Source organism: Bufo bufo, chromosome 2, assembly GCF_905171765.1.
Source record: "Bufo bufo chromosome 2, aBufBuf1.1, whole genome shotgun sequence".
NCBI classification, from domain to species: domain Eukaryota; kingdom Metazoa; phylum Chordata; class Amphibia; order Anura; family Bufonidae; genus Bufo; species Bufo bufo.
Window position 1 is genome coordinate 553,533,758 of NC_053390.1, and position 27,591 is coordinate 553,561,348.

Genomic DNA, 27,591 nt, shown 5'->3' on the forward strand with positions numbered 1-27,591 from the left:
AATGGGTATTTTATTATGGACATGTTTTTTTTTTCCCTTTTGGCAGAAATATATATACATACGCCCAAGCTTTTTATCCATGTAATTAGTGTAAGATTACTAGACAATAGATTAGAGGTGAGTGAACCTTTTGAGATTCAGTTCGGATCCACTTCGCTGAATTTTTGAAAAAGTTTGGTTTGGACCCAAATCGATTCCACCTGAACCAAATTAACTCCAAATTCCAGGAAATTGGTACATATCCTGTAGTCTCCCAGGACTCCAAATTTTTTGAAAAATATGTTATCTCTTTTCGTTAGTTTTTTATTAATTTTTTCTTTTTCTCTCCCCCTCCTTTGACTCTTGAAGACAATGAAAGCAATAGCAAATCATGTCAGTGTGACACTGTCATACATAGCTATGTGTATGCTTATTTGACAGCAATAATAAACAGCATGTTTCAAAACACACTGCGCAGTTGCATGTGTTATGTTTTTTCATATTCCAAGCATCCAAAAATTATGCCTTGATAGGGTCTAAATGCCTACCCATATGACACTCAGAAGTTCTACATGTCAGAAGAAAGAGTCGCTAGTTGGGACTAAGACAAATTATGCCTTATTGGGGCAGAAAGCCGGCCTGTATTTATACACCCACAAGTGATAATTGTTAAAAGAAAAAGTGTCTTGTTCTGAAAGAGCCTAAAAAATCCTCCCTTCTAATTGGAAGCAGCAGCAATGCAGTGTGGATGTGGAAAGGTTGGGTAATAGCCTCAGTAGTAGTGGCAGCAGAAACAGCATAGTATGGAACATACAAGGCAGTAGATCGGCTGTCTATGGGTAGTAGTAGTAGAAGCAGCAATGGATGAATAGCGTTATGTGGAAGTATTGGATTAGAAATGAGGAGTAGAAGCTGTGACAGTATCAGCCAGATGGTACATACAGGGCCGGACTGGGGATAAAAACCAGCCCTGGAAAAAGTTGCACACCAGCCCCACAGCATTGCGTCATTATTTACTTGTTTATAAAAGGGGAAAGCATTCATTTTGAAACACGTGTGTAAACACGAATATGAACTTTGCCCCACAATAGCTCTTTTGTAGAACCCCATTGTTCATATTACCGTTTTACTGGCTAGGGCAGTGCTAAATCCCGGCCATCAGTGACGGTGACGTCACTGGGCTTCCTGGCAGCCCCATGGAGATCCCCAGTATGTCACCAGATCTTCAAAAAATGCCTTTGCCCTGCGTGATTTAGCGCAGGGCAAAGGAGAGCATTGGAGCATGAAATGCTCCGATGCTCAAGTCAGGGGGGCTGCCTGGGTGAAAATGGAGGCATGTCCAGGTTCAGCTCTGAACCCGAACAACCCCTTTAATTTATACTCAGATATAGTCCTCCTGTAAGTACCTGGCCTTCCCCCTCTGTCCTCCTCTTCCTCACACCCCTTCCCCTTCTGTCCCCCTTGATTGTATGTCAGCAGCAGCACCAGGAGAAGGACTGGAGCTGCAGGCTGCACAGGGACAAGTGAGTGACTGGCAACCCCTTCCTGCTGTCACAGAGTTGCTGGATTCTCCTGGAAAAGTTGTTGAAGTGCAGCTGCCTGGAGGTGGTGGGCTCCAAACTTCTCACAGCCACTCTGACCACCATGCATGGAGTTTCAGCTGCCTGGAAGTGACCTCCAGGCTTATATGTATGAAGGCACAGTAGACTGCTGGGAGCAGCCTGTGTGGAGGCTGAGCAGCCTGCTGGATGCAGAGAGCTGTGTGATCACTGTCCCCTCCTGTACAGAGAGCAGCAAGGGACTCTCCAGGAGTGGCATCAGCTGGGCAGATCAGCTTCTAGGATCTGGGCTCCATGGGCACTCTGTAGCCCTCACATGCTTCTTTATGCATCACAGCAAGGAGATTGGGGCAGTTGACAGCAGGGCTCTGGCTGGAGGTAGCACTTTGTGAAAGGGTGTCACACAGGTTGTCAGGGGATGGGAGTGGAGAACATCTTGGTGTGTAACCTGGTGTCACTGTGCTGTACAAAGGATCTGCTGGGCATGGTGCCTCCACAGAGGGCAGGGAATCAGATTGACTGAGGAGGGCTTGTACTTTGGAGAAGAATATGTGGCTTCATGTGACAGAGCAGAGGAATCGCACAGAAGAGTGTGTGGATGAGGATACGTCGTGTCTCCAGGAGCTCTGCCCCTGACATCTCCAAGTGACAGACCCTGCTGGACCCCCCTGGCACCCTGCACACATTATAAATCCACAGAGGGCCCATGGAACCCAGATCCTAGAAGCGGATCTGCCCAGCTGATGTCACTCCTGGAGATTCCTGTAAACTGGAGACTGTATGTAAACTAATAGTACTACATAACCCTGACAGCCTGCACAGTCACATGTGGGCACAGCCCTGGCATCCAATACATATCACAGAGCTATACTGTGCAGTATAGCTTATAATGCACAGTATAGCTCTCTGTGATATGTATTGGATGCCAGGGCTGTGCCCACATGTGACTGTGCAGGCTGTCAGGGTTATGTAGTGTATATTAGTGTACATACAGTCTTATAATTTATAAGACTGTATGTAAATAATATACAGTACATAACCCTGACAGCCTGCACAGTCACATGTGGGCACAGCCTGGCCCCTTCTTACCCCCAGTATTTGTTGCTCCTCAAGTCCTCTCAGGCTGTTTATCGGTGACGGCGGCATACACACGGGTCGGGCTCTTCTTCCGGTCTGCGGCCTGGGCCCGGCATATTGAATCTGGAGGTTAGGCCCCTCAGTCCCGGGCTATGGAGGCGACGGGAGCCTGAGGCCACATGCAGGAAGAGAGGGGCAGCCACACACAGGACAGCCAGTCAGGCCGGCCCAGGATCACGGGCTGCTGCTTCCGGGGCGAGCCTGCAAATCACAGCGACACCAGGTGGTCGGAGGGAGCAGTGCCTGCTCAGCCTGCTCAGCTCCACCACTACATCAGAGCTTTCCCGGTATCCCGGTAGGCCAGTCCGGCCCTGGGTACATATTGGAAGGCAGGCAGACAGCAGTAGTGGTATGATGGTGGCAGTGGCATGATGGCAAACAAAGTTCAAGGTGGAGCAGCACTACGTTACCTGAATAGGTATGTTAAATTAATCAAAGGTCCAGACATTTATCCAAGTATAGAAGACTGCAGCACTCAATAGAGTATTTCTCAAGCCAGAGGAAAACTCTATTGAGTCAAAACGTCGCATTGTTTAAGATGCAATAACTGGAATAAAGTAACATTTGGCATATCTAAAACTGAAGGAGTGTTGCAGTCTTGAGAGGCATGCACTTATACTTGAGTGGCATGATGGCAGCACCAGCTGTACGGAACATGATAGTAGGCAGGCAAGATGATGGTATAAATGCAGACAGAATGCAACAGTAACAATATGGAATACTGTCAGCAAGGCCAGATCTATTTATCAATCTCAGCTAGAGAAGTGTGAAAAAATTCCCAAATCCAGGTTTGGTTCATTTTGACAAAAGTGATGTTTTGGACACTGGTGGAGGACAACTTAGTCTATTTTGGTGTCACTAAGCCCCTTTTGGAGATGAAGACTCAGATGACAATTGAGACTGTGCAAGAAAGAAGACATAGAGCATATTGGGTCTAATCTGCATGCCCAGAAATTCATGGGGTCAGGGAACAAGGTATGCACCAGAGCCAGGCCAGAGTCTAGGTAGGACTGAACCTGGATGTTGAGGTACGAAGTCTTCACTTGATGATTTTCCTCAGCCAGGCATAGCACATATAGAGGGGGATATACTGTATATGAGGGGGATGAGATCATTCATGTCTCAGTTGTCCCTACTGAAAAATGTTGTGACCTCTTCAAGGGGCTTCAGCACCCAACAGGTGACCTGCTACTGCCTGACCTTGAAACAACACATGCTCCATGATGCTGAGGCAGTCTGGTGTATGACAAAATCATTCATGGCTTTCCGCTGCTCGTACAGAGGCTCTAGCATGTGCAATGTTAAACTCCAGTGAGTGTGAATGTCGCGGATTAAGCAATGTAATAGCAGATCACTCTGTCACTGCAAGTCCAGGACAGCATTCCTCACCACATAAGAATGGCTGATCTACGAGGACAGACTCCTAGACATTGCCAGCACCTTGCACAAATCAGTGTACTTTTTTAAAAAGCGTTGCACAACTATGTCAATCATGTGAATCATGCAGAGAGCATATGATATTTCCCCCAGGTTTAGCAAGGCCACTATGTTGTGGCCATTGCTGCTGACCACCTTTCCCAGTTGGAGTTGGTGGGGTAACAGCAAGTGGGTTATTTGCTGCTTGTTGTGCATTAGCAAATGCTCGCCTGTGCAGCTGCTGTTGCCCTGGCCAATCAGATCCAACAGCTCATAGCAAAGCTTGACTTGAAACATATGATAGGAAGGAGGAAGAGTGGGAGCGACGTTGTGCCCTGCTGCTGTTGGCAATGGGGGGGTGTCCATGGAGGAGGAGGTGGAGGAAGCGGAAAAGTGCCTGGTGTGGGAGCCAGGCCAAAACAATCCTGCAGAGATCAAAAGGACCTGCTGCCGCAAAAAATATTGACCCAGTGGGCTGTGAAGGACATGTACTATCCCTGCCTGTATATGCTACTCCAGGACCAGTGACATGCTAAGGTGGGGGTGTGGGGGGAGGGTTGCCCCGGGTGTCTGCTCTCAGCGGGGTGCCAGAGGCAATGAGCGCTTACATCAATACAGATGGAATCACCCATTGCTGGAGCATCGGGAGCTGCGGTCCTGTCAGTCACCGCTCAGTTCCCCACTCTCCTTTCTACCTCCATACTCCTGCTCCACCATTCAGCCTGCAGACACAGATGGTGCTGCCGGCCTGTGTGGGCGGAGCATGCAGCCCAAAAATCTGCATAAGCCCTGCCAGCACAGTGCTGCAGAGCAATCTGTGTCTGCAGGGAAGAGAGGTATGTCAGCTTCAGGACCGGGACAAGGTGAGTAGTTAGTGTTTTTGCGTTTTTTTGTTTTAATACAGAGGGGCACAGAGGTCTTTATTACTACGGAAGGGGCACAGAGGACTTTATTACTATGGAGGGAGCACAGAGGACTTTATTACTATGGAGGGGGCACAGAGGACTTTATTATTATGGAAGGGGCACAGAGGGCATTTCTACTCTGGAGGGTGCACATAGGGCATTACTAATGTGAAGGGGGCACAATGGGCATTTCTACTATGGAGAAGGCACAGAACCAGAGGGCATTAGTACAATGAAGGGGGGATAGAGGCTATTATTACTGTGAAGGGGGCACAGTGGGCATTATTACTGTCAAGAGGGCACAGTGGGAGTTATTACTGTGAAGGGGTACAGTGCGGATTTCTACTATGGAGGGGGAACAGAGGGCATTACTAGCACAGTGGGCATTACTACTATTAAAGGGGCACAATGGGCATTATTACTGTGAAGGGGGCACAATGGGCATTATTATTATGAAGGGAGCACAGTGGGCATTATTATTATAGAGGGGGCACAATGGGGATTATTACTGTGAATGGGGCACAATGGGGATTATTACTATGAAGGGGGCACAATGGGGATTATTACTGTGAAGGGGACACAATGGGAATTATTACTATGAAGGGGGCACAATGGGGATTATTACTGTGAAGGGGGCACAAAGGAAATTACTACTATTAAGGGCCACAATGGGCATTATTACTGTGAAGGGGGCACAATGGGCATTATTATTATGAAGGGAGCACAGTGGGCATTATTATTATAGAGGGGGCACAATGGGGATTATTACTGTGAATGGGGCACAATGGGGATTATTACTATGAAGGGGGCACAATGGGGATTATTACTGTGAAGGGGACACAATGGGAATTATTACTATGAAGGGGGCACAATGGGGATTATTACTGTGAAGGGGGCACAATGGGGATTATTACTGTGAAGGGGACACAATGGGAATTATTACTATGAAGGGGCACAATGTGGATTATTACTGTGAAGGGGGCACAATGGGAATTATTACTGTGAAGGGGCGCAATGTGGGCATAACTACTGTGAGGGCACAATGTGGGCAATACTACTGTGAGAGGGTACAATTTTTTTAAAGGATAACTGTCGTATATTTTTTTGGGAGTATTGGATTGTGGTGATTAATATCACCTTGGTGGCCCTATTTCAACTTTTCACTGTGTATTCAATTACCCCTTAATTCCACATTTTTGTTCACTGTACTGCCTATTTTCACCTGTGCTTAAAATAGGGTTGCTAGGCATGGTCCGTCTATCTGTTGATAGACGGAGTACGCAGCGTGCAGGCTGCGTGCAAGGTCACATTACTGACAGCCAGGGACTGTAAGTAAATGATTAAAGACAGGTCCTCACCAGCAGCTGATAACAGTGCCTGGGCTGTGTGCACTTCTCCCTGTCCCTGCGCTTGGCAGACGCTCCCTCACTCAGCAGAGCTGAAGAATGCAGAGTTGATGCAGTGCACAACAGGGAAGGGAGATCTGCCATCTGCTCAGTGTATAAATGAAAGCAGTAAGAGGACCCCTTTGTGCTGCAGGAGATTAACCCTTTAGGGGGGAGAGCTCTGGTTACTGACACTTTTGGGGGGCTATTGTTACTGGCTAGTGCATGTGAGGAGCTCAATGCATTGTGGGTAGTGAGGGCAGGCAGGATTAGCCTCAGGGTGAGGGCAGTGGTGGCCATCTTAACTGAATAGTGAAATTTCAGTTTTATGCAGACTGGTTGCTAAGGGCTAAATCTTATTAAATATGGGGTAAGTCAGTCTAATAGTAACTGATTCTGGAATATCATGTTATTAGTAACTACATATATGAAAATTGAAATTTGGGTCTAAATGTGACAGTTATCCTTTAAAGTATTGGGGGGGGGGGGTGCCAGAGAAAGGACCTGCCCCTGGTGCCAAACACCCTAGACACGCCACTGTCCAGGACTCGACCATGGCATGTACCTTGCCGCACAGCAACAATCGCAGGGAGCAGCCCATGTTCTCTGTCAAGAGATAGTATTATGCAGGGATAGCTTTTTGGGAAAAATAATGCCAGCTATGTACAGTATGTTCTAGCAAGGTTCAGCACAAGTCATCAGCTCGCTAAAGATAGCAGACTCTACTTAATGGTACATCAGTGACTGCATCAATTATTCACCAGCAACTTGGCCCAGTGGGAATTAAGTTTGTTCACAATCGGACTGCTGGGTGTGTAGAGTTGTTTCCTGGCCATGCATTCCATATTGATGGCTGGAGACAGAGGAGGAGGAATCTGAGTGTGAAAGGCAGAAAGTGATGACGATTATGTGACACCGTACTGCCCGTGGTGGATATGGCCTGGCTGCTGTAATAGTGCTGGGAGAAGGAAGAAACTCTTCTTGTGGTAGTTAGAAGCCACCTCTTTTTGTCCATGGGATGGTATATTGCAACTTCATGTTGTTCAGTACAGCTGTGGTGGCTATGTTTGTGTTTGACTGACCACGACTTATTTTACTCAGCTTAGCTCTCACAGTGTCAGTGGAATCACCGGCTCCCAAAGCAGATCTGGTCCTAGCATATCATTGGGAGATTATGGCCATACTTTGCCTCTACTCTTTATTGGTGCTTATGCCACAACCCTCCTCCTCTGATGTTGCCTCCCCCTCCTCCTCCTCCTCAGCAACCCGATCTGGCTCCCAGGTCCTGTCCAACACACAATCATCATTGGAGTCTTCACCATTTCTGCCATTTTTATTAGATTATGATATATCATGGTGGGCTCTTTGGCCTCCCTCCCGATTCCCTGCTGTGTATTTCTCCTGACTGCCACTGTCACTGCCCTACCATCAATACCATGGCTACAGGTGCCACTATTACCACCATTTCACTTGGTCATCTTTAAGATGTGTCTACCCTTTGATTGGAGTCCAGCTGTGCTTAATTCAGTTGATTGGACATGATTTAAACAGATGAATACACCTGTTTATATAAAGTCTCAAAGCAGACAATGCATATCAGACAAAAAAACGCCATGGGGAGGAAAAAACTGCCTGTAGAGCCCAGAGACATGAATTGTGTGGAGGTATACAATTGTGCAGGTTTGGAAAAGGGTACAGAAAGTGTCTTCTGCACTAAAAATTCCCAAGAGTACAGCGGCCTCCATAATTCTTAAATGGAAGAAGTTTGGAACAACCATGACTCCTCTGAGAGCTGTCCACCTCATTAAACTAAGGGACCAGGGTGAAGGGCCTTGGTGAGAGAAGTAAAAAACAAACCAATGGTCACCCTGGCTGAGCTCCAAAGATCTTGTGTGCAGATGGGAGAAACTTCCAGAAGTTCCAGAACCATTACTGTAGCACTCGACAGAGTGAGCAGAAATACACATGAAAGCCCATGTGGACTTACAAAAAAGCACCTAAAGGACTCTCAGGCACTGAGAATCAAGATTCTCTAGTCTGATAAAACCAAGATTGAACTTATTTTGCCTCAATTCTAAGAAGCATATTTGAAGGAAAACAGGCTCTTCTTACCACCTGCTCAATAGAGATGTCGCGAACATAAAATTTTCGTTCGCGAACGGCGAACGCAAATTTACGCAAATGTTCGCGAACGGGCGAACCGCCATAGACTTAAATAGACAGGCAAATTTTAAAACCCACAGGGACTCTTTCTGGCCACAATAGTGATGGAAAAGTTGTTTCAAAGGGACTAACATCTGGACTGTGGCATGCCGGAGGGGGATCCATGGCAAAACTCCCATGGAAAATTACATAGTTGACGCAGATTGTGGTAAGTTGAATTCGCAATGCGATTAATATAACCTAATGGTTGTATTGCTAGAATTGACGAATATAACGAATATAGCACTATATTCTCAATCTTCGTTATATTCTAGCAATACAACCATTAGGAACCCAGCTCTAAGTTGAATTCGCAATGCGATTAATATAACCTGTATTAATCGCATTGCGATTACAACTTAGATCTGAGTTCCTAATGGTTGTATTGCTAGAATTGACGAATATAACGAATATAGCACTATATTCTCAATCTTCGTTATATTCTAGCAATACAACCATTAGGAACCCAGCTCTAAGTTGAATTTGCAATGCGATTAATAAAACCTGTATTACTCGCATTGCGATTACAACTTAGTCAAATTTGTGACACTGCAGCTTCAGAATGAATCTAAGATGGATGCTGTCCTTGCTTTTTGATAGGAGGTGGGAGGGTCTGGGAGGGAGGGTATGCTGATTGGCTGGAATGTGTCTGCTGACTGTGAGGTACAGGGTCAAAGTTTGCTCAATGATGATGTATAGGGGGCGGACCGAACATCGCATATGTTCGCCCGCCGCGGCGAACGCGAACAAGCTATGTTCACCGGGAACTGTTCGCCGGCGAATAGTTCGGGACATCTCTACTGCTCAATACCATCCTTACTGTGAAGCATGGTGGTGGCAGTATCATGCTATGGGGTGTTTTTTAGTGGCTGGATCAGGAGACTGGTCAGAGTTGATGGAAAATTGAATGGGTTAAAGCATGAAAACCTGATGCAGCATGCACTGGACCTCAGACTCCACTGACAGTTTACTTTACAACAAGAGAATGTCCCTAAGCGTATAGCCAAGACAACACAGCAGTGGCTTATGGACAATTCTCTGAATGTTCTTGAGAAGCTCAGCCAGAGCCCTGCTTGAACCTAATGGAACATCTCTGGAGAGACCCAAAAATGGCCATCCACAGATGGTCCCCATCCAACCTGACAGAACTTGAGAGGGTCTGCAGAGAAAAATAGCAGAACATCCCCAAATACAGGTGTGCAAACCTTGTGGCATCATAACCAAGAAGACCAAATGCTGCAATCTCTGCCAAAGGTGCTTTAACTAACTAAGTAAAGGGTCTGAATACTTATGTTAATTGAATATTTTAGTTTTTCATGTTTAATAAATTAGCATTCTGTTTTCACATTATAACTATGTGATATTGAGTGCAGAATGATAGTGAAAAAGTTGAACTTTTTATTTTAACACAAGGCTTCAAAACAAAATGTACTTTCCTAATGCACTGTATATGCCATGGTGCATTTTCCATAAAAAAGATAATGCAAACTGTATTTATTGGCTTAAAAAGGATTATGCAAGAAAAATTTTCATCTAAAATGTAAAGTATATAACTGATGCTTTAATATATATCATAGTATGTGTTTCTTATGTTCTTAATATTATGAATAGAAAGACGTTTTATGCAATAAGCACCCTGTGGTCATCCAGTTGGTGCTATTCTATATATACAGTATACTCTATTTATTGTAATACTGTCTTTGCGATTTCACCACTATCATGTAACCCTTTTTCCTAATGAAAACTTAATTTAAAGGGTTTCTGTCATCAGAAAAATGGGTATTAACCTGGCTGACATTAGCGATGTGCTAATGTCAGCTGAACATAACTATATTAGTCCCATGTCACTATGTGACAAACTTTTATAGTATGCAAATAAGCCTCTAGGAGCAGGGGAAGGGGGGGCGTTGCACCTGCTCCTAAAGGCTCTGTTCACTCACTTCTTTCCACGCCCTTCTACACTTGATTGACAGGGCCAGGCCTGCGTTGGTCTCCTGTCTGCCGGGGAAATCTCACGCCTGCACCGTCCCGTTCAGTATTCAGAGCAGGCACAGTGAGGAAGCTGGCTGCCGGCGAACATCCTTCCCTCACTGCGCTTAATACGTCACAGTGAGGAAGATATGTTCAGCTGACATTAGCACATCGCTAATGTCAGCCAGGTTAATACCCATGACAGAAACCCTTTAAATTGACAGTTTTACATATAAAAATTCCAAGAACAATAATTCATATTAAAAAAAGAGCAAAATTTTTTATAAAACAATAGGAATGCTCACCTTTCTGAGAAAACATGATGTAGACTTGTCAGATGTGCAGCAATCCTTAACCATGCTCAAGTAGTTCTCTGTGGAATTGAGGATAACAGGGAGTGGAGTTTGTGCATAATTGCTGGAATATTCATATAAAAATCTGAAAGGAAGAAAATAATCCCAACATATTGATGACAAATTCAAGATTTTTTGTTTGGCCTTCAACAAACAAAATTTCATGACATACATTTTGCTTTAAATGGGTTGTCGAATTTTGAGAACAGTCATTGGACAATAAGCAAATCACCAATTAATCTCTTGCTGGGACCTTGAGCATTAAAATGTAGTATCTGGGGGAAAACCTGGCAGTAAGGGGTACATTTTCTAAGACCAACGTTTAGATGCCGGTCTAAATAAAGCCCTAAGATGTTGGTGGTTCCACCAAAGTTATAAAGAGGCGCAGGCCTCTCCTTAACTTCGAAGCATCCAGCGCCAGTTCTAAATGTAAGACAGCATCCTAGCTGACTTACATTTAGACCTTTTTCCAGGCCGTCCCCTTCCCCGCCCACAATTTTAGACCTGGCATGAGCTGGCAAAGTCGCAGATAGCGGCGCAACTAAGCATTGCGCTGCCATCTGTGCCTGAAATACGCCTCATATAGGCATATTTCAGTATAATAAATTACCCCCTAAGTGTTCAGTTTCTGAGCAGTGTCATCACGGGGGAATTAAGCATTTGAATCAATGTGCTGTTTGTGTATTGCAGAACAGGACAGGTACTCCAGAGTTAGATACACAATTTGTAACTGCTCACTATTCTGACCAGAGATGGGGATCTTGAACAGAAGACTCCTTCTACAAACTCAGAACTTCTTAATAGGGACAAAAACTTTAATTTCATTTGAATCCCCCAGATATGAACATCACCACAAGGCAAAACTACTATGGCAAGCTAAAATATTAGAATTTAATTACATTTCCAAGCTACGGTTAAAATATGTTGACATAAATCTCAATTAATGATTTTATCATTAAAAAAATGAATCAGGTGAACTTTACCTAGATATACAGTACAGACCAAAAGTTTGGACACACCTTCTCATTCAAAGAGTTTTCTTTATTTTCATGACTATGAAAATTGTAGATTCACACAGAAGGCATCAAAAACTATGAATTAACACATGTGGAATTATATACATAACAAACAAGTGTGAAACAACTGAAAATATGTCATATTCTAGGTTCTTCAAAGTAGCCACCTTTTGCTTTGATTACTGCTTTGCACACTCTTGGCATTCTCTTGATGAGCTTCAAGAGGTAGTCCCCGAAATGGTTTTCACTTCATAGGTGTGCCCTGTCAGGTTTAATAAGTGGGATTTCTTGCCTTATAAATGGGGTTGGGACCATCAGTGGCGTTGAGAAGTCAGGTGGATACACAGCTGATAGTCCTACTGAATAGACTGTTAGAATTTGTATTATGGCAAGAAAAAAGCAGCTAAGTAAAGAAAAACGAGTGGCCATCATTACTTTAAGAAATGAAGGTCAGTCAGTGAGCCGAAAAATTGGGAAAACTTTGAAAGTAAGGGCTATTTGACCATGAAGGAGAGTGATGGGGTGCTGCGCCAGATGACCTGGCCTCCAGTGTCACCGGACCTGAACCCAATCGAGATGGTTTGGGGTGAGCTGGACCTCAGAGTGAAGGCAAAAGGGCCAACAAGTGCTAAGCATCTCTGGGAACTCCTTCAAGACTGTTGGAAGACCATTTCAGGGGACTACCTCTTGAAGCTCATCAAGAGAAGGCCAAGAGTGTGCCAAGCAGTAATCAAAGCAAAAGGTGGCTACTTTGAAGAACCTAGAATATGACATATTTTCAGTTGTTTCACACTTGTTTGTTATGTATATAATTCCACATGTGTTAATTCATAGTTTTGATGCCTTCATAGTCATGAAAATAAAGAAAACTCTTTGAATGAGAAGGTGTGTCCAAACTTTTGGTCTGTACTGTACATACTGAAAATGTAAGACTTTCTAAAATCACATTTCTTGATGTGCAATATATTCATACAGAACTCTTGTAAATAATATGCTTGGTTGTAGAAAGCAAGCTTTTTGTACTTATGCACCCTAGGATATAAAAGCCATAATAAAGTTTTGACTTGCCTTGTGGAAAATGTTTGTGCATCAGTCTTAAAGGAATTACAAGCTTCTTCATTAGACTGTTCCACAAATGTTGGAAATTCCTTTGGAGGTTGTTTTAAGTCAGCCAAACACAGTTTTCTTTCGAGACCCTTGTGAAGACAACAACTTCCAACCCCAGGATGTTTAGGGAATGGAGACTTTGGATCACAAGACTTGGCTGACAAGGCAGAAGCCTTAACATAAAAATAGTGGTAATTAATAAATAAATAAGCTTATGTGTTATAGCCATTTTAAATACCTGCATCTGCATGACAAGTTTCTACATACTTCACACAACATAGGAATGTGAGAAAATGTTAAAGGTGCCTATACCAAGCGAAAATATTAACAAAAAAGTAAATATATAGAATAGATTCATAAACAGTTAAAGGCGTTATATACAATTAGAAAGAAAACAAAAGACTATGAAATAGCACTGAGAAATATATATATATATATATATACTGAGCAAAAATATAAACGCAACACTTTTGGTTTTGCTCCCATTTTGCATGAGCTGAACTCAAAGATCTGAAACATTTTCTACATACACAAAAAGACCCATTACTCTCAAATATTGTTACAAATCTGTCTAAATCTGTGTTAGTGAGCATTTTTCCATTGCTAAGATAATCCATCCCACCTCACAGGTGTGGCATATCAAGGTGCTGATTAGATAGCATAAATATTGCACAGGTGTGCCTTAGATTGCCCACAATAAAAGGACACTCTGAAATGTGCAGTTTGATCACACAGCACAATGCCACAGATGTCGTAACATTTGAGGGAGCATGCAATTGGCATGCTGACTGCAGGAATGTCTACTTGAGCTGTCGCCCATGCAATGAATGTTCATTTCTCTACCATAAGCAGTCTCCAAAGGCGTTTCAGAGAATTTGGCAATACATCTAACTGGCCTCACAAACGCAGACCACGTGTAACCACAAGAGCCCAGGACCTCCACATCCAGCATGTTCACCTCCATGATCGCCTGAGACCAGCCTCCCGGACAGCTGCAGCAACAATCGGTTTGTATAACCAAAGAATTTCTGCTCAAACTCTCAGAAACCGTCTCAGGGAAGCTCATCTGCATGCTTGTCGTCCTCATCGGGGTCTGGACCTGACTGCAGTTTGTCGTCGTTACCGACTTGAGTGGGAAAATGCTCACATTCGATGGCACATTGGAGAGGCGTGTAGCTGGCCAGCTAAGACCTGTCCTAGGTTGCTAATATGGCTTATATGTGTATATAGCTAGACCTGCCAACAACCTAATACAGTTCCTATGTTTATATGTTAAAGACAAAAGCAGAGTAATTTACTGTGACTTCATGTTTTTGGATGTCATGTAACAGTTATATATTGTGTTCACAGAGGCAAAAAAGATAATATGCCTTTAAGATTAATTATATGAATGTAAGGTAAGCTCAATGACACAAGACAGAACAGAAAGCATAGAGTTAAACTGTTGTTACTGCCCAGGAGACTTGACCAATCACAGCCAGCCTCACACAGCCTGTGTGGGAAATTCCCTAGCTGGAATCATTATTCACCAGAGAGAGGAGCTGAACAGACATACAGTTCCAGTCAGATTTCAGTTTTATGGGAACAAGAGGCCAAAATAGGTATTTAGAACAGTTATATAATGTTCCTACCATTTGTATTGTGATTAGAACTGTATACTGAACCAGTTATGTGTATTTTAATGTTTCACCCAAAAAATTGCGAACTACAAATTGCGACCAAACTGCAATCTGCAAACTGCTCAAAGCAATTGTATAGAGCAAACTGAAAACCAAGTAGAGCAAGTAGAACTATTGGTTAAACCTTAGATATACCTCTGAGAGAGATCATAAAGTTCTTAAATAACTTAAAGTGAGAGTACAGATACTGAAGAGAGAAATATATCCACCATTTTATGTTGAATGACAAGATTGAACAGTTGAACCACCATCTTATGCATAACGCCATTTTGTGATACTTTATTCAACACATGTTTTATACATGGACTATCTGCTACGGAGGCGGCAGTGTTATATATGAAGAAAAGTTGAAGTTAATAAAGAAGTTATTTCAAGCATTTTGTAAAAGGTAGACCAGGCACTCTATATATGTAGCCAATAAATGAGATATTTATTTGATAAAATGTAGTTGGTTACTAAAAACACATAACAGCATAAAATGACAGCATAAAATAACAGCATAAAATAGTATAAAACAATGACACAATATGTAACAATAGTATAGCAGCAATATTAGTTAGCAACAAAATGACAGCAGCAAACTGTCAACAGCCAATATATCGTTAGCAGCAATTTCAAATGAATTGAAGTAACGGGTCAATATCCATGTTAATGCAATTACACTCCTGGTTAATAATAGGTATAGACCATACGCGTTTCGGGGACGTGTCCCCTTCCTTAGTGCTATACCTTGCACCGGCATGCTGGCAGAGAGTCTCCCCTGGATCTGACCTAAGTTCCTGGAACGGAAAACCCTGGCGACACTTGATTTCAACGAGCGCTGAATTCGCTGGCGATACTGGGCACAGAGTCAGCTGAGAGCAACAAGTCGGTATTCAGAGACGGGAATTGAGCAAGAGTAAAGTAACATTGAATAAGCGAATACAATTGAGTGGGACGTCACTCTGCTTTTTACATTGTACCCTCTAGCCTTTCCCGCTATACCGTAAATTAACCAGGAGTGTAATTACATTAACATGATATTGACCCGTTACTTGGACAATTCATTTGAAAGAAAGACTTTGCGCAGCTGTAAAGGAACATTTGATTCGCAACTGCGACTCATGTGGATGGATTTTAAATCACCATTACCCCTGCTAGACTTTTGTTGCTGCTAACGATATATTGGCTGTTGACAGTTTGCTGCTGTCATTTTGTTGCTAACTAATATTGCTGCTATACTATTGTTACATATTGTGTCATTGTTTTATACTATTTTATGCTGTTATTTTATGCTGTCATTTTATGCTGTTATGTGTTTTTAGTAACCAACTACATTTTATCAAATAAATATCTCATTTATTGCCTAAATATATAGAGTGCCTGGTCTACCTTTTACAATTTTCTATAACCCTTTGTGTGGCTGGGTGGGCCACTTAGACCAAGAGCACCTGTTCCATATTGTCCAGCTGGAGTGATCCACAGACACTCTTCTTATATATTTCAAGCATTTGGTGTGCTCTTTAAACCTACTGTTTCCATAGAACGGCACTAGAAGAATTACAGAGTAACAGTCAGTCTGGTTGGACTAAAAAGTTAGAGATATCAAAATTATTTTAATGCCATATCGCAAAAGGCACTTCATAGTGCTACGCCTGCCACAAGGCGTTCTGTTCACGGATGAGTCCCGGTTTTCACTGTTCAGGGCAGATGGCAGATAGCGTGTGTGGCATCATGTGGGTGAGCGGTTTGCTGATGTCAACATTGTGGATCGAGTGTCCTATGGTGGCGGTGGGGTTATGGTATGGGCAGGCGTATGTTATGGACAACGATCACAGGTGCATTTTATTGATGGCATTTTGAATACACAGAGACACTGTAATGAGATCCTGAGGCACATGTTGCAGCATGATAATGCACGGCCCCATATTGCAAGGATCTGTACACAATTCCTGGAAGCTAAAAGCATTCCAGTTCTTGCATGGCAAGCATACTCACCGGACATGTCACCCATTGAGCATGTTTGGGATGCTCTGGATTGGCGTATACGACAGCGTGTTCCAGTTCCTGCCAATATTCTGCAACTTCGCACAGCTATTGAAGAGGAGTGGACCAACAGTCCATAGGCCACAATTAACAACATGCTCAACTCACTGCATGAGGCAAATGTTGGCCGCACCAGATACTGACTGATTTTCTAACCGCCTCTCCCCCCAGTAAGGCAAAACCGTGCACTTTCAGAGTGGCCTTTCATTGTGGGCAGTCTAAGGCACATCTATGCAATATTTATGCTGTCTAATCAGCACCTTGATATGCCACACCTGTGAGGTGGGAATGATTATCTCGGCAAAGGAGAAGTGCTCACTAACACAGATTAAGAGAGATTTGTGAACAATATTTGAGAGTAATGGGTCTTTTTGTGTATGTAGAAAATGTTTCAGATATTTGAGTTCAGCTCATGCAAAATGGGAGCAAAACCGAAAGTGTTGCGTTTATATTTTTGATCGGTGTATATATATATATATATATATATATATATATATATTATATATATATATGCACACACAATATATATTATTTTATATTTTTTTCCTGCTTTATAAGACGCATCTGATCATAAGATACACTTACAGTAGGTTTTAGAGGAGGAAAAAAATAAATAAAAATGTATCTGATCTCAGATCAGACCCACATATCAAGACATCTGATCAGACCCCCATTAGACCAGCATGTCAGACCCCCATATAAGAAATTAGTTCAGACCTTAAAATAAATTAATTAACTTACGGTAAGAGCAGTGAGACTATGGAACTCTCTGCCTGAGGAGGTGGTGATGGTGAGTACAATAAAGGAATTCAAGAGGGGCCTGGATGTATTTCTGGAGTGTAATAATATTACAGGCTATAGCTACTAGAGAGGGGTCGTTGATCCAGGGAGTTAGTCTGATTGCCTGATTGGAGTCGGGAAGGAATTTTTTATTCCCCTAAAGTGAGGAAAATTGGCTTCTACCTCACAGGGTTTTTTTTGCCTTCCTCTGGATCAACTTGCAGGATAACAGGCCGAACTGGATGGACAAATGTCTTTTTTCGGCCTTATGTACTATGTTACTATGTTACTATGTTACCTCTCCTGCTACACCGCTACTCTGCAGGTCTGTTGGTCTCTCCTGCAGTCAGGCTGCCTGGTCTTCTCTGGCCTGCGCTGCATTGTGACTTAAATGCGTACAGCATCAGGTCATAGTGCATGGACTATGTATTGATGCTGTACATAGTCATGATAGTCCAGCGTGGCCCCAGTGAGTAAGACCAGGGTAGGGTGAGTACAGGCCCCCATCAGATAATGGAAGCGCTCACTAGCATTAACTTTATAAGACGCATTGCCATTTTCCCTCAGCTTGTGGGGGGAAAAGTGTGTCTTATAAAGCGAAAAAATATGGTGTGAAAAAAGGTTTAGGCAGGTGTCCGTCACTGGGACCCACATCCTCTCCTCAGGACCATAACCCTCCCAATGAACGAGGTACTGGAGGGAACCGCGGACAAGACGAGAATCCACAATCCTAGAGACCTGAAATTCAAGATTTCCATCAACCATAATCGGAGGAGGAGGCAAAGGCGAGGGTACAATAGGTTGAACATAAGGTTTCAATAAGGACTTATGAAAAACATTATGGATCTTCCAAGTCTGAGGAAGATCAAGACGGTAGGCAACAGGATTGATGACAGACAGGATCTTGTAAGGCCCAATGAACCTAGGACCCAACTTCCAGGAGGGAACCTTCAATTTGATATTCTTGGTAGACAACCACACCAGATCACCAACATTCAGGTCCGGACCAGGCACACGTCTCTTATCCGCCACACGCTTATATCTCTCACTCATGCTCTTTAGATTATCCTGAATCCTTTGCCAAATAGATGACAAAGACGAGGAGAATCTGTCCTTATCAGGCAAACCAGAAGAGCCCTCTCCCGAGAAAGTCCCAAACTGCGGATGGAACCCATATGCACCAAAAAATGGTGACTTATCAGAGGACTCCTGACGACGGTTATTTAAAGCAAACTCAGCAAGGGACAAAAAAGAACACCAATCCTCCTGATTCTCTGCCACAAAACAGCGCAGATATGTCTCCAGATTCTTATTGACGCGCTCTGTCTGGCCATTCGATTGCGGATGGAAAGCAGAAGAGAATGACAACCGAACCCCCAAGCGAGAACAGAAAGCCTTCCAGAATCTGGAAACAAACTGCGTGCCCCTATCAGAGACTATGTCTGAAGGAATCCCATGCAATTTGACAATGTGGTCAATAAATGCCTGCGCCAGCGTCTTAGCATTGGGCAAACCAGGAAAAGGGATAAAATGCACCATTTTGCTAAAACGGTCCACCACCACCAGAATCACAGACTTCCCCGAGGAACGAGGCAAGTCCGTTATGAAGTCCATGGACAGATGTGTCCAAGGACGGGAAGGAATGGGCAAAGGAAGGAGAGTACCTGATGGCCGTGAATGAGGGACCTTGGCACGAGCGCAAGTCTCGCAAGCTGCCACAAAACCCTCAACCGACTTACGAAGCGCAGGCCACCAAAATCTCCGAGCGATGAGATCCAGTGTGGCTCTTGCCCCCGGGTGCCCTGCAAGGACCGTGTCGTGGTGTTCTTTAAAAATCTTGTGTCTCAAAGCGAGAGGCACAAACAACCTCCCAGGAGGACAAAGATCAGGAGCTTCTGACTGGACTGCCTGCACCTCTGCCTCCAATTCAGGAAAAAGAGCAGAGACCACCACACCTTCAGCCAAAATGGGACCCGGGTCTTCAAAATTCCCACCTCCCGGAAAACAACGTGACAGGGCATCTGCCTTCACATTCTTAACCCCAGGGCGGAACGTAACAACAAAATTAAACCTTGAAAAGAACAAAGACCATCTGGCCTGTCTCGGGTTCAGACGCTTGGCTGACTCCAAGTAGGCCAGATTTTTATGGTCAGTAAACACGGTAATAGGGTGTCTGGCTCCCTCTAGCCAATAGCGCCATTCCTCAAAAGCCAACTTGATGGCCAACAATTCCCTATCTCCCACATCATAATTTCTCTCTGCGGAGGAGAGTTTCTTTGAGAAAAAGGCACACGGTTGCCATTTGGCAGGAGAGGAACCCTGAGACAAGACCGCACGCACCCCTACCTCAGAAGCATCAACCTCAACTATGAAGGGTAACGAAATATCAGGTTGTACTAGGATGGGAGCGGAAGCAAAACTCTCCTTGATATTAGAAAAGGCCTTACGCGCCTCTACCGACCAGGAAGAAAAATCTACCCCCTTTCTGGTCATATCAGTGAGTGGTTTAACAACAGAGGAATAATTCAAAATAAATTTCCTGTAATAATTGGCAAAGCCCAAAAAACGCATCAGCGCCTTCTGATTCTCAGGAAGCTCCCACTCAAGCACAGCGCGGACCTTCTCGGGGTCCATGCGAAAACCAGAAGCGGAGACAAGAAACCCCAGAAATTGGATTTCTGGAACCGCAAACACACATTTTTCCAGTTTCGCGTATAATTTATTCTCCCGCAGAATGAGCAAGACCTGACGTAAGTGTTCCTTATGAGTCTTGAAATCAGGAGAAAAAATCAAAATGTCATCCAAATACACTAATACAAATTTTCCCATTAAATGATAAAAAATGCTGTTGACGAAATGCTGAAAAACGGCTGGGGCATTCATCAAACCAAAAGGCATAACCAAATTCTCAAAATGGCCCTCAGGGGTATTGAAAGCCGTCTTCCATTCGTCTCTTTCTCTGACCCTAACCAGGTTGTATGCCCCTCTTAGGTCTAATTTGGAAAAGACTTTAGCCCCAACAACCTGGTTAAACAGGTCCGGGATCAGAGGAAGCGGATAAGGATCACGAATAGTGATACTGTTCAGCTCCCTGAAATCCAGACAAGGTCTTAAAGAACCATCTTTTTTCTTAACAAAGAAAAAACCAGCAGCAACAGGTGACTTCGAGTGTCGTATGTGTCCTTTTCTCAGACTCTCAGAGATATAAGCCCGCATAGCGACCCTCTCAGGTTGGGAGAGATTGTATAAACGAGATTTAGGCAGCTTGGCGCCTGGGATGAGATTAATAGGGCAATCATACTCCCTGTGCGGAGGCAAACCCTGAACTCCACTCTCAGAGAAGACATCCAAAAATTCAGAGAGGAAAGGTGGTAGAGTCTTAGTAGAAACCTCAGAAACAGATGTTATGAGGCAATTCTCTCTGCAAAAGTTACTCCAACCATTTATTTGCCTCGCTTGCCAATCAATGGTGGGGTTATGTTTAGTGAGCCAGGATAGCCCCAACACTAGAGGAGTAGGCAAACCGCTAAGGACGAAACATGACACATCCTCAACATGAGCATCACTCACAATTAAACGGATATTGTGAACTATGCCCTTTAATGATTTCTGAGAAAGTGGAGCTGAATCAATAGCAAAAACAGGAATATCCTTTCCCAAAGTGCATACCTGGAAACCATGAGTTATTGCAAATTGATTATCAATGAGGTTGACAGCTGCTCCACTATCCACAAAAATCTCACAAAAAATGCTCTTGCTCTCTAGCGCCACCCTAGCAGGCAGGACAAAACGGGAACTACAAGCAAACGGAAAACCTTCAATTTCCGCCTCAACCCTGCCAATAGTAACAGACGGAACATTTTTAAAAGATTTTTTCCTTTTTGTCTCTTTATTACTCCCAGAAAACTGCCTGAATCTCCTAGAGGGACAAACATTTGCCAGATGATTTATACCTCCACAACAAAAACAAACCCTCCCCTGCGGGCTGAATCTTCTATTGTCAGAGGCAATCAACCCCAGCTGCATGGACTCCTGCTCAGAAGGGGCTGACAGCGACTGAGACCCCTGTGCACAGAATGAGACCGCTGCACTGTCCCGGGACTGAGTATGACAGGAAGGAGAGATCTCTCCTCTCTCTCTAAGACGCCTGTCAATACGAACAGCCTGAGACATAGCAGAATCCAAGGAGGTAGGTCTTTCATGAAAGGCAAATGCATCTTTCAATCCCTCTGAAAGACCATAGCAAAATTGACTTCGGAGTGCAGCATCATTCCAACCCGTATCTGCTGCCCATCGCCGAAATTCTGAACAGTATATCTCTGCGGATTGTTTACCCTGGCATAACAGACGTAGTCTAGACTCAGCCAGAGCAATACGATCCGGATCATCATATATCTGACCAAGGGCTAAAAAGAATTCATCCACTGAACGAAGGGGCCGTGCCCCCTCCGGCAGCGAAAAGGCCCAGGACTGAGCGTTACCCCTGAGCAGCGATATAATGATTCCCACCCTCCGTTCTTCATCACCAGAAGAATGGGGAAGAAGGCGAAAATGGAGTTTGCAAGCCTCTCTAAAACGCACAAAATTCTCACTACCCCCCGGAGAACGTATCCGGGAGCGAGATCTTAGGCTCAGCACAAACTCCATGAACGCAAGCTGAACCGGTCACTTGAAACTGAGAAAAAGTCTTACGGAGATCAGCTACCTCCAAAGAAAGACCCTGAAAGCGTTCAGCCAAAAGTGAAACCGGATCCATGCTTGAGACGGTTTTGGCGGCTGATAATGTCACGGATGGTGTACAGGAAACAAGACAATACCATATAAACAATGTCTCTCTGGATCCACAACTAAGGAACAAAGGGAGACCCCTGCAATAGACCTGCCGTTCTCCCTCACTGCTCAGCCTATGCGAACACCCCAAAGGTGGATGGCCGCATATCCACGTTCCTCGGCTATCTATTACCTGAAGACCCTACAATAGTGAAGGGACACGACCACCGGCTCCCTACACTGACACGGAGGGAGTCAGGGTCACCTGGATCCAGAAAAGACAAAATCATAAATACATAAACAGCACTTATCTTGCAGGCGAATGACGACTGACGACTGGGAACTGGGAACTGGGAACAGCATGCACACACACTCCAGGAAGTTGTATCAGCCGCACACTACTGCATTATGGGGAGGAACTTAAAGGGTAGCGATCAGTCTAACTGCATGACAGCTGAGATAGACTAACGAGATGAGAAACTAAACCAAAACAAAGAAATTCAAGGAGGAGGATCTGAGAAGCTCCTGTGAGCGCTTCTCAGCTGTCTGGCTGTGACAACAGGGTGCTGTGGAGGTCATTATTAAGGGAGCTGGATGTGGTGGAGGTCATTGTCTGGAGTCAAGAGTCTGGTGCTGTGGAAGTAACAGTTAAGAGGGTGTGGTGCTATGGAGGTTATGTTAAGGGTGTGGTGCACTATGGAGGTCACTGTTAAGGAGGCCTGGTGCTGTGGAGGTCACTATTACAATAAATACAAATATGAGACTTCTGCTGTATTGGAATACTTACTAGTAGTAAGTATTCCTATATAGCAGAAGTCTCATATTATTATTATTTTTTGCAACTGGCCATGCAGCTCTATAGTGTAGTGGTTAACATTCTGGGCTGTAATATAGAAGGTTGTGAGTTCAACTCCTGCCAGAAACTTTTTAGAAATAGAGGCTAAATAAGATTTATATTTTTTTTGCATTTGTAAAAAAATGTGTAATTACTAAATATATATATACGGTTCTTTAGTAAAACAGTGTGTTTTTATTCACCCATTTGGTGGCAAAAAGCGACGTTTCGGCTCATACATGAGCCTTTCTCAAGCATTGGTAAAGTATATATATATATATATATATATATATATACATACATACATACACTCACCTAAAGAATTATTAGGAACACCATACTAATACGGTGTTGGACCCCCTTTTGCCTTCAGAACTGCCTTAATTCTACGTGGCATTGATTCAACAAGGTGCAGATAGCATTCTTTAGAAATGTTGGCCCATATTGATAGGATAGCATCTTGCAGTTGATGGAGATTTGAGGGATGCACATCCAGGGCACGAAGCTCCCGTTCTACCACATCCCAAAGATGCTCTATTAGGTTGAGATCTGGTGACTGTGGGGGCCAATTTAGTACAGTGAACTCATTGTCATGTTCAAGAAACCAATTTGAAATTATTCGAGCTTTGTGACATGATGCATTATCCTGCTGGAAGTAGCCATAAGAGGATGGGTACATGTTCTCATTCTGTTTACGCCAAATTCGGACTCTAGCATTTGAATGTCTCAACAGAAATCGAGCCTCATCAGACCAGGCAACATTTTTCCAGTCTTCAACAGTCCAATTTTGGTGAGCTCGTGCAAATTGTAGCCTCTTTTTCCTATTTGTAGTGGAGATGAGTGATACCCGGTGGGGTCTTCTGCTGTTGTAGCCCATCCGCCTCAAGGTTGTGCGTGTTGTGGCTTCACAAATGCTTTGCTGCATACCTCGGTTGTAACGAGTGGTTATTTCAGTCAACGTTACTTTTCTATCAGCTTGAATCAGTCGGCCCATTCTCCTCTGACCTCTAGCATCCACAGGGCATTTTCGCCCACAGGACTGCCGCATACTGGATGTTTTTCCCTTTTCACAACATTCTTTGTAAACCCTAGAAATGGTTGTGCGTGAAAATCCCAGTAACTGAGCAGATTGTGAAATACTCAGTCCGGCCCGTCTGGCTCCAACAACCATGCCACGCTCAAAATTGCTTAAATCACCTTTCTTTCCCATTCTGACATTCAGTTTGGAGTTCAGGAGATTGTCTTGACCAGGAGCACCCCCTAAATGCATTGAAGCAACTGCCATGTGATTGGTTGACTAGATAATTACATTAATGAAAAATAGAACAGGTGTTCCTAATAATTCTTTAGGTGAGTGTATATATATATATATATATTAGGGATGTCCCGATACCGATACCAGTATCGGTATCGGGACCGATACCGGGCATTTGCACGAGTACATGTACTCGTGCAAATGTCCCCGATACCACTGCCGATACCTGTGCACCGCTTTTCTGTGTCCGTCCGCGGCCCCTGCACCTCGCACAGCTAACAGCTTCAGAGGCAGCAGCAGGCAGTGTAATAGGAGCCTACAGTGGAAGCTAGGCCCGCCCCTCCCCTCCCGGCCCTACAACCAATCAGAGGCAACCAGCACTGACTCACAGTGCAGGGACTCAGAGAATCGTCTGACAGTTTATTAGTTAAAAGAATCGTCACCGAGTCCGTGCCAGGCTTCCTGCTCTGCGGCTCCCTGTAAGTCCGTCCGGGGGAGGGGGGGGGCATTATTAGCATAGCATGTAGTGGGGCTGTGTGTGTACAGGGTGCATGTAGCAGAGCAGGAAGCCTGGCAGGGACTCGGTGACCGTCTCTGACTCATTCGATTCTTTTAACTAATAAACTCTCAGACGATTCTCTGAGTCCCTGCAATAACTATACATTGTAATTACATCAGTCTGCTCCACTGCATTCACTGCAGCAGAGCTGTGTTTGCCAGGAGCGAGTCCCTCTAAAGGTGATAGTGTCTGTCTTCTATGGCCCTGGTCCTTCCCTTCCTGCCTGCAAGCTGCACATTGATCTCTAAAAGCAGGCATTAGGGCAAGAAGAAATATACATTACTGTATGATGGCCACAAGACTATTATACTGAGGAGGGGGGGCTTCAAAAATTGTTGTCCTGACTCCTTACAGTAGCGTCTCCTTGTGGCCGCCCCCATACAGTATAACGTCTCCTTGTGGCTGCCCCAGTGCCCCATACAGTATAATATCTCCTTGTGGCTGCCCCCATACAGTATAACGTCTCCTTGTAGCTGCCCCCATACAGTATAACGTCTCCTTGTAGCTGCCCCCATACAGTATAATGTCTCCTTGTGGCCGCCCCATACAGTATAACGTCTCCTTGTGGCTGCCCCCATACAGTATAATGTCTCCTTGTGGCCGCCCCATACAGTATAACGTCTCCTTGTGGCTGCCCCCATACAGTATAACGTCTCCTTGTGGCTGCCCCCATACAGTATAATGTCTCCTTGTAGCTGCCCCCCATACAGTATAGCGTCTCCTTGTAGCTGCCCCCATACAGTATAATGTCTCCTTGTGGCTGCCCCCATACAGTATAACGTCTCCTTGTAGCTGCCCCATACAGTATAATGTCTCCTTGTAGCTGCCCCCCATACAGTATAGCGTCTCCTTGTAGCTGCCCCCATACAGTATAATGTCTCCTTGTAGCTGCCCCCATACAGTATAATGTCTCCTTGTAGCTGCCCCCATACAGTATAATGTCTCCTTGTAGCTGCCCCCATACAGTATAATGTCTCCTTGTAGCTGCCCCCATACAATATAACGTCTCCTTGTGGCCGCCCCATACAGTGTAACGTCTCCTTGTGGCCGCCCCATACAGTGTAACGTCTCCTTGTGGCTGCCCCATACAGTGTAACGTCTCCTTGTAGCTGCCCCCCATACAGTATAATGTCTCCTTGTAGCTGCCCCCATACAGTATAATGTCTCCTTGTAGCTGCCCCCATACAGTATAATGTCTCCTTGTGGCTGCCCCCATACAGTATAACGTCTCCTTGTAGCTGCCCCCCATACAGTATAATGTCTCCTTGTGGCTGCCCCCATACAGTATAACGTCTCCTTGTGGCTGCCCCCATACAGTATAACGTCTCCTTGTGGCTGCCCCCATACAGTATAACGTCTCCTTGTGGCTGCCTCCATACAGTATAACGTCTCCTTGTGGCTGCCCCCATACAGTATAACGTCTCCTTGTGGCTGCCCCCATACAGTATAACGTCTCCTTGTGGCTGCCCCCATACAGTATAACGTCTCCTTGTAGCTGCCCCCATACAGTATAACGTCTCCTTGTGGCTGCCCCCATACAGTATAACGTCTCCTTGGAATGTTATAGTTCTGTTTTTGGGCCTTTTGGTTGGTCAGTGGTCAGAAAATACATGTGTGTGTATTTTATTGTTAAAATTAGTATCGGTAATTGGTATCGGTGAGTACTTAAATAAAAGTATCGGTACTCGTACTCAGTCTTATAAAAATGGTATCGGGACATCCCTAATATATATATATATATATATATATATATATAATCATACTTTTGATATGAATGCATAATATGTGGGAAACTACTACTGATGTTTTAGCCATAATATATTTACATGTATTATAATGTATTATATATTCTAAATATATAATAATATATTATGGCTAAAAACTTATATATATGTTTAAATTAAATTTAGCCTCTATTACTGAAAAGTTTCTGGATTCAAACTCACAACCTTCTACATTACAGCCCAGAATGTTAACCACTACACTATAGAGCTGCATGGCCAGTTACTGAAAAAAAAAAAAAAGTTAGACTTCTGCTGTATAGGTTGTGAGTTTGAATCCCACCAGAAACTTTTAGAAATAGAGGCTAAATTAGATTTAAATACACTGGGGTGTCCCCAAGCACTGACTCCATATATGGACATAGCGATATATGGAGTCTGAGCAGGGACTCCTAAGATGAACTAGAGTCCCGACACCCTCCCCTCTTCAGAGCTGGGGGTGCCTGGTTTAATGCTCGTGTTCTCCCATTGACTTCCATTTTGCTTTGGTGCTCTGTCCGACCAACACTAATATATATATATATATATATATATATATATATATATATATATATATGTCTTTGATTCACATTTAAAACATAATAAGAAGAATAGGATAACAATGGAATAAAATTGTCACTTTCATTGCATCATCTTGTATCTTTTCTATCATGGCATCCTACTGCTAATGCGTAATTAGATTGATTATAACTTAAGTAAAAATTAATTTATAGTGCAAGACTGAAATTTTGAACATAATATCTTAACAGAAGAAGTAGTGGAAATTAAAATATATTTTTTATTAAATCTTTGATATTTTGTGATTACAAAATTAAAGAACAGCTATGGTATGTTGTAGCATAGACAGAAGAAAGGAATATGTAGGTTTCTAGGATTA

The 27,591-nt window shown here is 43.8% G+C and overlaps 1 protein-coding gene across 1 annotated transcript in view; it reads right to left on the minus strand.

Annotated features, from left to right (window-relative positions):
• Positions 1-27,591, minus strand: part of GC (GC vitamin D binding protein) — a 322,446-nt gene that overhangs the window by 180,797 nt on the left and 114,058 nt on the right. Inside the window, exons 4-5 of the mRNA XM_040418123.1 lie at positions 12,992-13,203; positions 10,860-10,992 (exon numbers count right to left, since the gene is read on the minus strand). Of these exons, the coding sequence (XP_040274057.1) occupies positions 10,860-10,992; positions 12,992-13,203 (345 nt within the window). The remainder of the gene's footprint in view (positions 1-10,859; positions 10,993-12,991; positions 13,204-27,591) is intronic.